This window comes from Synchiropus splendidus, chromosome 19 (assembly GCF_027744825.2).
Source record: "Synchiropus splendidus isolate RoL2022-P1 chromosome 19, RoL_Sspl_1.0, whole genome shotgun sequence".
In the NCBI taxonomy this organism is placed as follows: domain Eukaryota; kingdom Metazoa; phylum Chordata; class Actinopteri; order Syngnathiformes; family Callionymidae; genus Synchiropus; species Synchiropus splendidus.
The window spans coordinates 6,683,794-6,699,233 of NC_071352.1; the positions used below are offsets into that span (position 1 = coordinate 6,683,794).

The following is a 15,440-nucleotide window of genomic DNA, read 5'->3' on the forward strand; positions in this document are numbered from 1 at the left end:
CAACAGTTCTGTCAGTTGGTGTAAGGTCCTTTTTGGGTAATAATAGTCACTGCATCCACACATGGTGAATCATATTCTACGCCCACTCACCTCGTATTTATGAATAGTGATGCATTTTTCTGTCCAAATATTTGTTTATGGTGGTCATAATCTTTTAATCTTCTGAACTGATGGGTTTTTTTTTCTGTTTCATGACAATGAAATAGAGTAATGTGCGGTGTTTACAATCGATTGGTCATGTCTGGATCGCAAAAAGGAGCAGGTTTATTCATGAAATTCTTCCGCATCACGCGCTTATTCAAGTTAACATACACCGCCGTTTTGAGGACGGGAGTATTTCCGTGCAGCGTGTGGTCGAACGCCTCCAGGATGCGTTGAGATCGCGGACCGCAGCGGCAGCTCCGGTCCACTCGGATCGACTCCGCACCAGCAGGATGCTGCAGATCGGAGACGAGCTGCTGTGTTTCTCAGCAGCGTTTCTGCTGGTTGTTTTCGTGACGAGGAGCCCGTCCGGAGCGACCCTCGTCACCGGGCTGCTTTATGTCTTTATGCTCATGTTCCGCTTCTCTCCGGTTCCCACCGAGCAGGCCGCGCTCGTCCTCCGGCCCAGAGCGCGTGCCGGCGGCGTGCCGGTGGTGGCTCACCGCGGGGGGAGTCACGATGCTCCGGAGAACACGCTGGCTGCCATCAGAGAGGTGATGTTGCCTGTTTGCTTCCCTGTCTGTTGCACGGTTTGTCGCCGCCTTTTTTATATATACATATTTATTTTAATAAAGGGGCATTTTTTTGTTTGTATTTTTTTTGTTTTACACAATTCCAATGAACTTATTTTCCCCTTAATTTCACAGTTTTCTTTATTTTATTTTATTTTTTGCTGTGTCCCAATTGTCCTAGAGTTCAGTTGAACTGTTTTGGAATTTAAGACTTGTTTTAATGGGATTTTTTGCTCACTATTGTTTAGAGAGGGAAACTATTCCAGGACTTTACTGTCTTGTCACACTTTGAGTGAAGGTCATGAGGGTTAAATCCTCGCCGGGGTTCCATTGTTGACCCGCTCCTGCTCTTTTCTTCAGGCACATTTTGACCTTGAATGACACATGCTTGTAGCTGCTGACATTTATGGCCGACAAAGGAGCTCCTGTCAAAGTCAAGCTGATTCATGACACACACAAAACCTGCACGGGACCAGCCCCTATATAAACATGTGACCAGGGCTGAGCAAGGTGCTGGTGGTAAAGGGACATTAGAACCAATGCAGCTGTGGGAAAGTATCTATGAGGTTAAACTCAAGTAGTTTTCCGTTTGATTCTGCTCTCATTTTAACAGAGGGGCTCAAAGGTCAGGTGGAACAGAGTGAACTACACCACACCCCAATGTGCCACCTAGTGGTACAACGCAGGCATTGCAGGGAAAGGCTCACGATTCCAATGAACATAAACCACTCCAAACTGTTTCCACTTCAGGCCAGCAGGAACGGAGCCACCGCAGTGGAACTGGACCTGAGCTTCACAGCCGACGGCGTTCCGGTTCTGATGCACGACGACTCGGTGGACCGGACCACGAACGGTTCGGGACTAGTCCAAGAGATGAAGTACTCTCAGCTGAAGAGACTCAACGCGGCGGCGCACCACAGACTGAAGTACGCTGAGGAGTTTGGATCCGTGGTTATTTATACGTCTGCGCAGCATAAATTTAGATGTTGATCTGACACATCGAGGTCCCTGGAACCTTGTTTGAACAATGACGAAAACACCTGGACTTGGAAACAGAAGGTAGCAGGCCTCTTTATGTGCATTTAGGTAAATCACATGTGATGACTTGGAATGGAAGCCAATCTAGAAGTGGAAGTAAATATCTCAGAGATTGTGTTGATATTATTATTATTATTATTATTATTATTATTATTATTATTGTGATTATGATTATTTGTATTGTATGTATTTTCTCTGCCAGATATAATACATACATGAAAAAAATAAAGATGAAGTTTATTATTATTATTAATAATAATAATAATAATTCAGATTGTTTCCGTTTTGAGTCCAAAAAATAACATTGTTTTTATTTTTATTTATCGAATTCAGTCTTTAATGGAGTTCACAACAAGGGTTTCAATCTGAGAAAAAAACTATCTGAAAGAGAAAAATAGAATAATAATCATAATAATAATAGAGGGAGAAAAAGTTTTGAATCCCCCCAAAAACACAAATAATAAATAATATTAAATAAAATAAATAAATATAAAATAAAGTTCTGAATCAAACAAAAAAGAAAATCAACATTTCAGTTCTGCCAAAACAAATCGGATCTTTTTTACAAGAAAACAAAAATATGAAGAGAATACATTTATTAATATAGTTCACAAACTAAATCTGAATCAAAAAAATAAGTCCCAAAATTATTTTTATAATAATAAATGAACACAATCATTGGACACTGTATGGTGATTTAAAAAAGCAATAGATTTAGCTTAGATTTTAGCTCTCTATAAACCAGTTAAGGCGGTCAAACTAGTTAGTAAAACAATAGCTACAACTACACAGGCAGGACATGACACGTGGATGATCGCGTTGTCCTTTTTTACTTTTCTTCAGACAGAGGTTTGGCGTGGAAAAAGTCCCGACTCTGCAGGAGGCGGTGGTGGAGTGCGTCCGACACCACCTGACCATCATCTTCGATGTCAAAGGTCAACCTGATAAGGTCAGCTCAGTCAGACTCGTGAGTGGATGTGATCTGTCTGCACTTCCTCTCACTCCACGTCCCCCCCAGGCGGCCAGATCACTCCATCACATCTACACCAAGTTTCCCAGCTTGTACAACTCCAGCCTGGTCAGCTCCTTCGAACCTAAAGTCATCTACAAGGTCAGAGTGGTCGGTGGGATTTGACTTGCCGCCCACTGACCGCCCTCTCCCTGTCTGCAGATGCGTCAGACCGACCCCAGCGTGGTCACCGCTCTGACCCACCGGCCCTGGAGGCTGAGCCGCTTCAACGACGGCACTCCTCGCTCGCGGTCCTCCTGGGTCCAGCTCTGGATGGCGCTGTTGGACGTCCTCCTGGACTGGGCTCACCACCACATCCTGTGGAGACTCTGTGGCGTGTCGGCGGTCCTGGTCCAGAAGGACTTCATCTCTCAGTGGGTTCAAGTTCACTTGGAGAGGTGACGTTGACTTCCTCCACACAGCAGCCTGTCGTCACGTGTCCTTCTTCTCAGGGACTACGTGGAGTACTGGTCCGACCGCGGCGTGGAGGTTCTGGGCTGGACGGTCAACTCTGCTGTGGAGAAGAGCTACTACCAGAACCAGCTGAAGATCGGCTTCATCACCGACAGCCTGGTGGAGGATTGTGACCCACAGTACTGACAGACTGGACCACGACAGACTGACAACACAGAGGTGCATGTGACTCCTCCTTTCAGCTCTGTTCAACCTCATGACAGAAACACATGCAATACAATGGTGGTGCTAGCAGGGGCGACGGTAACTCACTGTTGAGTAAAGCAATTGTACCTAAGAAAAAAACTATATGATTATTCAAAGACAAACTCATAAGAGAATATAAATATTCTATTGCTGCTGTAATATACCTCGCTTTGACCTGGAATTGTGACGCTATAACCTTAAAACATTGAAATATGAAGGATAAGAATTATTTAAAAAAAGATATTTTTGAGTTGAATATCAAGTTTTTGTTTAATATCTGTAAACTTTAAACACCATTATATTTCTTTATGAACATTATATATATATTATTATACATATTTAAAAAGTTAACTCTGGAACGTTAAAGAAATGTATCATATAATGTGATATAAAATATTTTTTAAATAAGACAGAAGACAATTTTCATTTATGTGTGTGCATGCTTCACTATCTTATTTGTCTTCAGCTTCGATTAATAACAGTAAATAATCTGAATGCAATTTTTACAATTTATTCTAATTTATAATATGTATTCTAGTAATGAAGTATTATTGTAGTTTCTTATCATTACAGGCTGGACAAGTAATTAGAATATTAAATACTTGACACAGTTTTATCCAGAATAAATAAACATGAAGGGAAAAAATATTTTCACAGATCTCAAATATCAAAATATATTAAATATTTTATTTAAATAAGTTTATTTTAGTGGCTGAATATAGTGTTTTTTCTTTTTATTGCATTTAAACTGCATTCGATCCATTTGTTGTTTTTTGTTTGGCTGTAATGTTTGCAAAACTAGAACATAATCTCAGTTGCTTCTTTATCTTCGATAAACACGTTTACCCAACAAATAACAGGAGGATCATGTGCTTGATCAGGCTGCAAACAGAGTGTGTTTCATTTGTGTGTCGAGTACAAACACAAACGCTGGCGGTGCGCGTCTGGCCTTTAAGGTTGTACTGGTCAGAGTGTAATCCTTTGGTTTTGGTTGTGTAAAGTTATTACCTGGCTGCTACTTTCACTGGACAGAATCAGACACGGTTTACTGCCTCCGAGTTAAACATTAGAGGTGTGGGAGGGCGGAATTGCTGCTGCGAACAAGATGTATGTCAAGGAAATGCTGTCGAATAAAAGGTTTTGTTTGCTTCTTTTGGTGACTTTGACAATGATCCTTATACGTCTGCTGGAAGCAGTGTGAGGGTGCGCGGAGCCTGGCATCTGATTCAATGGTGGAGTGGGTTCCACTGCAGACATCAGTGGCAAAACAGGAAAACTGCTTTCACAGTGTTGCCCAGACAGTGAGGGAAGGTTCACACTACTTCGGCCTGTATTTTTTTTTATTATTAGCATGATAAATTTTGCATTTGTGCAAGAAACTACATTTATTTATCCTAGGATTAACTTAAAACTTTTTACACAACAATCTCAGTCGTGCCTCATGGCTCAATACTTGGACCAATGGAGTTGACATTTTACTCAAATATGATGTTGAATGAACAATCTTTATGCTGTATTTTCACAGCTTATGCTAATGCTAACTTCATCATTATTTACGATATTATAATGTATTTTTCCTTTAATAAATTTAGGTGTGGTTATTTTACAAAATTACTTTCATTTCAAGCCCAAATTGTGTTGATATATTTGGTTTTGAAACAATGAGAAACAAAACAGGAAGTGTTGGACTCCCACCGCTAGGTGTCAGTGTGTGTGCTTGCACTTGAAAACATGGGATGCAAAATACAAACACAAAGGTGAGTGTGCCAAAACCTCAAAGACAAAGCAAGAAATAAAAGACAAATTCTTGTTAAAACATCACCAGTTTAGGGGTTAAATATTCGTCCGTGACGTCGTCTGTTGGTTTAAAACGTCACGGTTCAACCAGCTCAACTTGGTTCCCTGCGACCGAGCCAATCAAAAGTGGGACACTGTCTCTTTAAACGTCTGTCGGAGGCGTGTGTGGACGCGGAGGAGTGGTGCGTTCACTGACCAACCGCTCCTGCTGACACTTGCTAGCGTGTGACATTGGGGGACCTGTTGGACCACTGGTGGGTTTAAACGACTTCATTCGGGGCTCGGCTCGGCGGGTGCTTCACTTCCCCCGAAAAAAGTCTCAGCGGTCACGCGGGTCTGGAGTTGCGTTTGTTTTCCACAGCACAGGAGTCGGTGTTGACTTTAATGCGGCTCCGTATGTGAAGTTCGGGCACCGACTTTAGCGCGACGCTCGGAGGTTCCGCTCGTTGTGGAGCAGCATGTACACCATCGCCAAAGGTCCAAGCAAACTGGTCACCCAGAGACGCACAGGTGAGGACACCTGAACGCACCGCCGGCGCACGTGAAGCGGACGCGAGCGTGGAGTCGCCCAACTTGTTTGTTTGTTTGTTTACTCTCTTCGCTGCAGGGCCGAGTCAGCAGATCGATAACAAAATCAACGACTTCAAACACAAACAGACCCCCTGGAACATTCTCGAGTAAGTCGGTGTGCGCGTGTGTGTTTGCTCGTGCGTGTGCAGCCGTCAACACACGTCTGAATGAGATACGACGCTGCTACTCGCGGTGTGTTTGTGTGACCTTCTGCAGAGGTGAAGGTGCCACATGGTCCTTCATTCAGCTGTTGCGAGTCCAGCTCAACCTTGTCAGACCTTCAGCGCAAACTCTTAAAGCGACCGACGGGTTATGACCTGCATTTCTTTTATGTGCCCAGGAGTGTGAGTTGTGGAAGATAACCAGAGATGAATCTCCACTCTAAGACCTTGGTCGCAGGTGTTTTAAATTTCATCGTCTACCTTCGACTCAGACGCTGGAGTGACGCATGATATGTGACCTCCCAAAATACACAGTGCTAACTATTAAAATGTAGGAATAAAATCTGGATAAAATAAACTTTCAATGGTGGGGAAAAAGTGTAAATATAAAATGTATATATTCCAAGTTATTTTTCATTAATTTATTGATATTTAACTTATTTATATTTACAGTTGTGTTTCACCGTTTAACAAAATAAAACTTTAGCTACTGCTAGTAACAAATATTGGTAATATAGCGTTGATCCAAGCATTTTTTTTCTTTGTGGGAGGAAATTAGAGTTCCTTTAAAGCTTTAAATAAGCCTTTTATTATGTCAGCAGTAGCTCAGTCAAGGCAGTTAACCATCCCGTTGTTTCCTCCAGCCTTCCTGCTCCCAAAATCGTTTTCAACCGACTGAACGGGAAGAAGTACCACCAGCCTGCGCCCGCTCTGACCCCACAGCTCCGACAGGAGGAGACGTTCACGCCGGCGCACGAGGAAAACGTCAAGTTTGTGTATGAAGGTGAGGAAAGTGCTGATGCACGAGCGGAAGCTCCGGCTGATAGCGGCGACCCGAACATGCTGCGTGTGTCAGAATGAGTTAGCAGAAACTCTGACCCACTTCCACGCTCCTTTTGTGAGTCTTGGAGAGTTTTCCTGGCTCTGCTTTTAACTTGGAACAGAAACGGGTGACCTTGGTGTCAAGTCTGCAAGGACACAGATGCCCCCTCCCCCGGTTCACACGAGCCGAGATCAAATCCACTCGTGACGTGACGGTATTTCAAAAACAAACGTTTGCCGTCTTTGTAGTAGCAGTTGTCCTTGTGGACTCTTGAGAAGGCGTGACCCGAGAGGCGGGACTTTACTGGGGGCCATGGAGAGGAGGAGGAGGAGGCGGAGGAGGGCAGGTGTGACCAGGGAGGCTTGAGGTTAACCTGCGGTGACCCCTGATGCAGAGAAGACGACGAGGAGATGGAGCTGTTCTGAAAGCATGTGTTGTTGTGTTCGCAGCCTGGCAGGATGTGCCGCAGACAACTGTCCACTACGAAGACGACACTCCTGGACCAAACAGTGAGTCCAAATTCTCCCTTATCTCTAGGTCAATGGTTAATCTGCGAGTTTTAAATTTGGAGGGAAAAAGTAAAGTTCCTTCACTCAATGATGACTATAGACATTTGCTATTGAAGCAGCCAGTTACTCATTTTCTGAGATGGTGGTTAAAATAGTTCAACTTGCATCGTGCATTTTCCTGAAGTCAAACCAGGAAGTAAAGTACGGCTTGGATATTTAGATGGCAAGTGAACAGCTATTTAACCTGAGAGAGAACTCCACGTCAGGCTTCATTTCATTATTCTAAAAAGAATGTACATATTGAAATGTAAGTAATGAAATATTCAAATCGATTTTGTTTCAAATGACTCACTGGAAATTCAGAACAAAGTAATGCAAGGATTTCCATTTTCATTTCCATGTGGTACATAAAATGGGAAAGACTTACAATAACATCACATTTTAATGAGGTACATAAATAGTATTATGGCAGAGCAAACAAATACTAGACAAATGTATGTATAGTAAAAGCGATTGAGAAAATTTGAACAAAATCTTTTTAATGACACAAGTAGGACACTGACATCAAAACACCAGCAGGGGGCGACGTTAGCCAGCTCCGTTTCAAACGTCTTGACTATATGACGTCTGTTTGACAGATTTCCAACCAATCGACTTGGACGAGTGGTGGGCCCAGCGCTTCCTGGCCAACATAGACAAGCTCTCCTGACCTCCCCTGGAACACCTGGACACTAGTGATGGTCACCAGCTGCGGACCAGGACCGCCTGAGACCAGCAGGGGGCGCAGCGGCCGCCCAACTGACTGATGGTCAGCGGGGCACAATGAACTCGAATCGTGCGGCACTGGAGCTTCTGCGGCTTTGTCCCGAGGCAGTTTCTTGGACACGACAGCTCCGTCACTTCCATGCAGTAAATATTTTGGAAGAACTTGTGTAGTTGTCTGTTGTGTACCGGGGAGCTGGAATGGAGGGGAAATTAAATATACAACCTGCGTCACGGCAGAAAAACTGAAGTCAGCGTCGCTCGCTGTCTCGGACCGACGTTAAACAGTTTGTCAGCAGCGAGCCGTGGAGTCGGACTGAACCGTGTGTGGGACGTCGGGGCTCAGTGCTTCCCCAAGGCTTTGGTCAGCAGGTCGTTGAGTCGTGCGATCATGGGCCGCGGGTCATCGTTCAGGCCGGCAGTGATCATGGCGTTGTCGAAGATCTGCAACGACACGGCTGATCAAGCATGCGCTCCGAGTGACGCATCACGGCCACCGTACCTGCTCCAGCAGCAGCCCGGCCAGCTCCGAGTCCGAGTCCTTCAGGTTGTGCAGCTTCTTGATGAGCTGGTGTCTGTGGCCGGAGAGAGTGGGGAGTCAGAGGCGGGTTGTTGCTGCGCTTGGCCGCCGGCTCTTACCCGGCGTTGATCTCCAGGGTGGGCTGCAGGATTTGCGCTCTCTCCTCCGGGGTGCGAGCCATCTGCTGGGTGCGCAGGAAGTGGCGCGCCGCTCCCATCTCCAGCACAGTGATCATGGCCGGGTGGGTGTCCAGTCGAGGGGTCAGCTGAGAAGCCACACTTGAATCAATTTCAAATCACCCATAATGCACTGCAACTGCCAAACCAAAATGCCGACTGGCTTTACCTTGACGTTGGTGATTTTGGGGCCCAGAGAGTTCTTCATCCAAGCCATCAGGTCGTCGGCCTGCTCCTGAGTCAGACGCTCAGCAGCTGAGAGCACAACACAGACTATCAGAAGACCGCACCACAGAGAGGGTCGCGAGGGCGGAGCTCACCTGGCGTGCTGTCTTCATACTTCTCCTCCTTGTAATGATCCACCACGATGTCCGTCTCCACGGAGATCAGCTTCTTCTTGTCAAACTCTCGGAGGTGGAGGAGGGTCAGCTCGTCGAACTGCTCGTAGCAGAACAGCACCTGCAGGTCCGGAAGAGCTCGGTTAAAGACACCACAGTCGGAACCGGACGGGAAAGTCCCAAGCAGCCACCTCCATGTCCTTCTTCTTCATGGCCTCGAAGTAGGGCGAGTGCTCGGCCAGGTGGCGGTTGGGGGCGCACAGGTAGTAGATGTTCCGCGTCCCCGCCTTCATGCGGGATGAGTACTCGATGAGGTTGGTCTGCTGACCCGCAGGGAGCGCCGAAGACTCAAACCTGAGCAACTTGGCAATGTCCTCCTGCAGGCGAGGACCATGTTGAACCTATCCGAACTTCACAAAGAAACTTCGGGCGGCTCACCTTGACGTCTTGCTCATGCGTGGTGACGATGCCCTCCCTCATGAAGAGGCCGTAGTCCTCGAAAAACTTGCTGTACTTCTCAGGCTCCTTCTTGCTCTGGTCCAGCAGGAAGCGAATGACTCGCAGCTGCAGGACGTCACGCAGCTTCCTGCAGGACGACAAAAACACAGTTGTCAACCGACTGCTTCTGCTATGAACGATTTAAATAGAAATAAATACAGTTAATAAAAAAACGTATATATTTAAATTCAATAACCACAAAGGTGTTTATTTGTTCTTTTTGACAGTGTGGCCTGCAGAGGTGAGGTGTACCTGATGAGGGCGCTCTCCTGCAGCAGCTCTCGGCTCAGATTGAGCGGGATGTCCTCGCTGTCCACCACACCTGCGAACACAGCCGGTCAGCGACGCTCGCACAGTTGAGACGGTCCCTCTCCTCCCACCTCTCAGGAAGCGCAGCCACTTGGGCAGAATGTCGGTGGCTTTGGTCTGGATCAGGACCTTCCTGCTGTACAGCGCCACGCTGGAACCCATCTCCCGGCTCACGTCGAACATGGACGGCTTCTGTTGGGCCGAACCATCCCGTTGTTAACATGGCGGCCAGCTTCGTGTCAGGAAAGCCAAGGCCTCACCCCCTCCGGGACATAGAAGATGCTGCGGATGTTGAGCGGCGCGTCGGCGCGGTAGTGCAGCGTGTAGCGCGGCTTGTCGTAGGCCTGGGCCACGTATCTGTAGAACTCCTCGTGCTGCCACTCGCCGATCTCCTTCGGATCCATCATCCACAGAGCCTGCAGAAATTCCCGCTGAGTCACGGCAACTCACAGATGGGGTCGGACAAACTCACCTGCAGAGTGTTGAGCCGCCGTCCGTTCAGGTAAATAGGGAAGCTAACAAAGTTGCTGTACTTGGTGACGACATCTACAACGAAAAAGAGGTCAGAACTCGGGCGACTCGCCAACTTCATCTGTGTTTCACCTTTGACCCTGTCCTCAGCGGAAAACTCTTTGCAGTCCTCTTTGAGGTGCAGGACGATCTTGGTTCCCTGCTGGACGCCGCTGGCCTCTGCGATCTCAAACACCCCGGAGCTGTCGAGGAACGCTTCAGAGTCAGGACTGGGTCAGGCCGGTTCAAAGCTGTCGACTTTCTTACCCGTCTGAAGACCACTTGTACCCAGGGGCATCGGGCTCAGCGGACTTGGAGTAAACATCCACGCGGTCCGCCACCATGAAGGCGGAATAAAAGCCGACACCAAACTGGCCGATGATGGAGCTGCTGGCCTCGGCCTGGTTCTGCAGGGCGTCTAGAAAGGCCTGAAATTACGGTCACATCCATCAGGCTCAGGCAAGACTGAACTACAATGGGGAGTAAACTGTTCGCTAAAACTGAATTCAAAGAAATTCAAGTTACTTTGGAGCCAGAGCGGGCGATGGTGCCCAGGTTTGCCACCAGCTCCTCCTGGTTCATCCCCACTCCAGTGTCCTGTTGAAGACAGAGTGAAATGTGTGTGACGATAATCTGTTTGACGATAATCCAGCAGGAGGCGCCATTGAGTTCAAACAGACGCTACATCAGCTTTATTGCCAGTGTTCATGAGGATCTCACCAACTAGGACAGTTCTTTGGTACATAGTGCAATATGGATGGGCCACTTGGACAAAAAAAGTTATCGCAATAAATGTAATTTTGGCGATAACAATAATTATCACTATATATACATTTTCATTCTATTCCATGTGTTGGGACACTACAGTCTCTCTTGAAACCGTTTTATGATGAAACTTATTAGTGGAGTTTGTCTCCAACATCATTATTTGTTTATGTTTAAATATAATAGTTAACCAAGTGTAGAGATGAGAAATGTTTCACGTCTCTGGTAGAAGCCGCTGGTGTCTGACAGACTGCTCTGCCAGCTTTATTTAGGGGTTAAATTAACCCGTCTCATGTCTCTTAACAGTTGACTTTAACTAAGGACCAGTCTGGACACATGTCCTAGGTGCTATTGAAGAAATATTAGAAATCATGTGAATAAATTATCATTTAGTCATGTTCTATTCTCCAAATCATTATACAAACTGTCAGTCCTTTGTCTTGTGTGATGAAAAACCTTGTCACAATTCTCTCTCTTAAAATGGTTGTTTCCACTGCCTTATTAAATATTTCACTAATACTTTGACGCTTTAGAATTTGTTGATGGTCCCTAACTGATGTCGGGTCGTAGTATTAGCACTGCCCGTGAGAGTGTCTCCGCGATCAGTGAACCCGAATGGGGACGTGGAAGTGGACGCCCCCGCCAATACTGGAGCGGAGATCCGCCCAATATCCAACTTTTTTCACCACTGTGTTTCGCTGAGGCACCAGGGCAGCAGGAGACCTGCATGTGTTGACCACTCCATCTCATAAAATAAACAGGGATCCAGAGACTCAGAGTGGACCGGTGTCATTATCAAACCTTCCCTGTATTAACAATAAGTTTTAAACTATGATCGTGAACCGAAGTCCGACACACTCTCCACAACTGTGACACGCCGATGTCAGCTCTCAAACGCTGCGGAGCTGGAGAGCGCAGCTCACCGTCATGCTCTCATCATGTTCATGTGTGCAAGTCCAATGGAGGGAGTGTGTCACGTGTTAATCGAATTTATCGTGAGATGCAGAACTGTCATGGTAGAGATTGTGTTTGGGAGTATATCGTGTACGATAAGTTATCGCCCATCCCTATCGTGCAATAATGAACAAAGAAATAATCATAATAATATAAAAAATAAAATTAAAAATGAGAAACCAGATGCTCAGGAAACTGTAAACATCATTGTTCTTGATAAATAAATTCTAACTTTGAATTAAATGTAAACAAATAACTAGTACAAGGAACATGAATCTCTGATCGCACCTGGATGGTGAAGGTTCCCTTGGCGGCGTCGGTCTGCAGGTGGATCTCCATGGTTGAAGTGGCTCCGCCAGCAGTCATCAGTTTGTGGCGCAGTTTTTCCAGAGCGTCACTGCCGTTCGAGATCAGCTCCCTGATGAAAACCTGGAGGGAAGAATCATCAGCGACTGCCCCATTAAAAGTGCATTAAAATAAGCATCACCTCTTTCTCCGAGTACAAAGACCTGGCAACAATGTCGAGCAGCTTCTTCGTCTCTGCCTGGAACTCGTGTTTGGAGAAGTCTCCTGCAAGAGTTTTAAATCAGTTCCCACACGGGTGAAGAATGTTTCACGCTCTTGTACCTTGCACAGATTCTGTATCGCTGATGATGCTGTGCAGTGGCTCCTCTTCAGGTTCCTTCTCCGCCTCCTGGGTGCTGTAGTGCGAGCGCTGGCTCACACTCAGGCAGGACCGACCACTGCTCCAGACTGTGGGGCGGACGCTCCATTTCTCCTGCAGGGCTACATCACAAATTTAGTCTTAAAACACATTTTAGGGTTCTGGGATGTAATGGCGGCATAGTGCGACACTTGGGCTTAAAATTAAAAAGAAATCTGATCTGAGCAGTTAAGTCAGAACGAGAGAGCTGACGAGTTGGAGTCACAGGTGAAAAAGTTGGCGAATGACTCGCTCGTAATGTCGCTGACACAGCAAAAGAAACTACAAGACAAACCCAGGGACCTGGGGTCCCGGTCACAAAGAAACAACATTCGCATCTTTGGTGTACTGGAGGGAGACTAAGGCGAATCTGTACCCAAGTTTCTGGAGAATTTGCTGAAAAGCAAACTTTTCCCGGATGAATTGAACATTTAGCGAGCGCACAGTGCGCTACTTCAAAAACCCAAATGTAGCTCAGCCCAAACCCATCATTGTGAATTTTCTGGACTTCCCTGTCAAGGACAGGATTCTGTGAGAGGCATGGAGGAAGAAAATTCAAGTTGGGAATCGATCGTAGTTGTTGGAACATGACTACGCTTTGGAAATTGTCCAGAGGAGAAAGGAAAAAACAACGGCAAAAGAATCTTGACGGAGAGAGATATCCGCTTCCAGACCCTGTTTACTAGGATTGAGACAATGGGACTCGCACATATAATAGTGCATCGGAGGTGAAGGGAGAGCTGGAGAGATGTGGATTTGTGAAAAGGAAGGCGACTAATGAGGAACCGGAGTACCCGCACGTGGAGATGAGGCTACGGGAGGTGGTGGCAGGAGCGAAGACAGTGTGACGGCCAAACTGCTTTACTTTCAATGGTTGAACAAAGGGATCACAGCAATTTGTAGAGTGACTGATGGAAAACATATTGGAAGTTTTCAAAGGCTGAAGAGAGAGTTCCAACTTGAAGATAAGCACTACTTCAGATACAGTGGTACCTCGGTTCTCGACCACAATCCGTTCCATATGGCCGTTCGAGAAGCGAATTGTTCGAAATCTGAATCAATTTTTCCCATTACAATGAATGGAAAAAGAAATAATGCATTCCACGCCTTAAAATAGGCTTTTGTAGGAGTGAATGTAGAGTGTCTGCTGCAGGTGCGCTGTTCCTCTATGTGTGTGGCCGCTGCATGTGGGAGGGGTTGCCGAGTGAGTGACGTCTCTCCAGAAGTGAAGAGGTGCCCGGTGCGTGTCCAGCTCTGAATGTGCGCTTCTGTGCAGTTTGGCTGTGACAAAGTCATAAACCAAGTAACGCTCTGTCCCAGACTCGCCTCATCCCTGTCCCTCGGAGGTGTGGAGAGCGAGCACCTGTGACACTCTACCACGGTCCAGTGCGGAGACAGGAAAGGTTTTACACCTCAATATGAAGAAAAAACAGTCAGTAAATGTAGCAACGGGACGCGTCTGCATACAGAGGCTGCGTTATACACAATAACAAAGCGCGTTGTGGGTCAGCTGATCGGTCCCCGCGCGTTATGGTTTTTACGGCTTTTTTCGAGTTCTGGATTTTCGTTCAAACTCCGAAGCAAAAAAATCTCAAAATTTTTGTTCGATCTCCCATTTGTTCGAAATCCGGGACGTTCAAAAACCGAGGTACCACTGTACTTACAAATGAAAGACTATCACAATAAAAGAATAAAACCAGATTTACCTGAACCTAGAAAATATTTGTCAATTAACATAAACAACATATTAACAGAATCATTTCCAGAATATATCACTCTCGACAGCTTTCGGGAAATTACAATACATTATATGCCACAGACAAATGGAGAGATGATTGTATGTTCTTATTTTATTTCACACTATACTTTCACCTCTTGTTTTTGATTTTGTCTGGGTTTGTTCTGACCTCCATGTATAATTGTGTGCGCAAAATCGTAAAATAAAGTGTTAAAAACAAAAAACACATTTTAAATCTCATACCACTGAGACAGTGTAGAGGAATGAGGACATTTGGGCGACTTTCAGACCTACTTAGTGAAGGTTGTTGGAAATAATTTGAATAGCCTTAAGTTGAATATACAACTGGAACACGTTCAAACGAACCTTTTCACGTCTCTTACAAAGGATTGGACGGGAAGGGTGAACCAGCTAAGGTCAGTTTCTCGGTTAAACAACACCTACAACACCTGAACCGCTACTTACAAACGCACACCACCGAAAGCAAAAACTAAAATGAAAAGATTAAACCCTGTCACCTGTCAGTAACGTGCGCTAACTGTCAGTCAACTCAAGATGCAATGCAAATACACTTGCTGGGTTATTTTAGACGCTGGAAACCTTGGTTATCAGGCTGTTACTTAATCCAATGCTAGTGGTTAGCATGCTAAGCTAAGAGATTGTTTACCTGCAGCAAGTGGGCGCGGGGCGCTTCTGCCACTCAGACCTCGCGCGCATAGCTGGTACCGTGGTCCGGTTCGTGCAGATAAACCAACAGCGAACCGAGCGAGAGCGAGACACCGGGACATGACGAAGCACTGAACCGACAGAAGTCACACCGGGGACACACGTTGGACGACGCTGGAGCAAGGACCCATCATGGTGGCGGCCATCTCACTGCCTGACGC

At 46.0% G+C, this 15,440-nt stretch overlaps 3 protein-coding genes across 3 annotated transcripts; 2 read left to right on the forward strand and 1 right to left on the reverse strand.

The window, feature by feature from the left end:
* The first annotated feature begins 255 nt into the window (after positions 1-255).
* LOC128751233 (glycerophosphodiester phosphodiesterase 1-like) lies at positions 256-4,546 on the forward strand. The gene is made up of 6 exons (XM_053852123.1): positions 256-695; positions 1,464-1,639; positions 2,595-2,700; positions 2,770-2,862; positions 2,923-3,134; positions 3,213-4,546. The coding sequence occupies exons 1-6, from the start codon at positions 435-437 to the stop codon at positions 3,358-3,360; spliced, it is 996 nt and encodes a 331-aa protein (XP_053708098.1). The 5' UTR covers positions 256-434; the 3' UTR covers positions 3,361-4,546.
* An 868-nt stretch (positions 4,547-5,414) lies between these two features.
* LOC128750854 (MAPK regulated corepressor interacting protein 2-like) lies at positions 5,415-8,195 on the forward strand. The gene is made up of 5 exons (XM_053851447.1): positions 5,415-5,727; positions 5,825-5,894; positions 6,593-6,732; positions 7,221-7,280; positions 7,919-8,195. Exons 1-5 carry the CDS (start codon positions 5,676-5,678, stop codon positions 7,987-7,989), a joined length of 393 nt encoding a protein of 130 aa, XP_053707422.1. The 5' UTR covers positions 5,415-5,675; the 3' UTR covers positions 7,990-8,195.
* Positions 7,728-15,409, reverse strand: trap1 (TNF receptor-associated protein 1). Its single transcript, XM_053851446.1, has 18 exons — positions 15,221-15,409; positions 12,740-12,898; positions 12,600-12,682; positions 12,401-12,541; positions 10,919-10,990; positions 10,661-10,821; positions 10,487-10,596; positions 10,356-10,429; positions 10,144-10,299; positions 9,955-10,075; positions 9,827-9,896; positions 9,515-9,662; positions 9,268-9,453; positions 9,059-9,197; positions 8,908-8,993; positions 8,682-8,827; positions 8,545-8,617; positions 7,728-8,486 (listed from the first exon to the last, which is right to left on the reverse strand). The coding sequence occupies exons 1-18, from the start codon at positions 15,339-15,341 to the stop codon at positions 8,385-8,387; spliced, it is 2,148 nt and encodes a 715-aa protein (XP_053707421.1). The 5' UTR covers positions 15,342-15,409; the 3' UTR covers positions 7,728-8,384.
* Between the last annotated feature and the right edge of the window lie 31 nt (positions 15,410-15,440).

What these genes read in the sequence shown, in the direction of transcription:
- LOC128751233 (XM_053852123.1), top strand. Translation starts at nt 435, where the DNA reads ATGCTGCAGATCGGAGACGAGCTGCTGTGTTTCTCAGCAGCGTTTCTG. An exon ending in TCAAAGGTCAACCTGATAAG is followed by an intron (nt 2,701 to 2,769) that starts GTCAGCTCAGTC and finishes CGTCCCCCCCAG; the next exon opens with GCGGCCAGATCACTCCATCA. An exon ending in CAGAAGGACTTCATCTCTCA is followed by an intron (nt 3,135 to 3,212) that starts GTGGGTTCAAGT and finishes CCTTCTTCTCAG; the next exon opens with GGACTACGTGGAGTACTGGT.
- LOC128750854 (XM_053851447.1), top strand. Translation starts at nt 5,676, where the DNA reads ATGTACACCATCGCCAAAGGTCCAAGCAAACTGGTCACCCAGAGACGC. An exon ending in GGTCACCCAGAGACGCACAG is followed by an intron (nt 5,728 to 5,824) that starts GTGAGGACACCT and finishes TCTTCGCTGCAG; the next exon opens with GGCCGAGTCAGCAGATCGAT. An exon ending in CGACACTCCTGGACCAAACA is followed by an intron (nt 7,281 to 7,918) that starts GTGAGTCCAAAT and finishes TCTGTTTGACAG; the next exon opens with ATTTCCAACCAATCGACTTG.
- trap1 (XM_053851446.1), bottom strand. Translation starts at nt 15,341, where the DNA reads ATGTCCCGGTGTCTCGCTCTCGCTCGGTTCGCTGTTGGTTTATCTGCA. An exon ending in CAGGAGAGCGCCCTCATCAG is followed by an intron (nt 9,663 to 9,826) that starts GTACACCTCACC and finishes GTCGTCCTGCAG; the next exon opens with GAAGCTGCGTGACGTCCTGC. An exon ending in CGCATGAGCAAGACGTCAAG is followed by an intron (nt 9,454 to 9,514) that starts GTGAGCCGCCCG and finishes CCTCGCCTGCAG; the next exon opens with GAGGACATTGCCAAGTTGCT.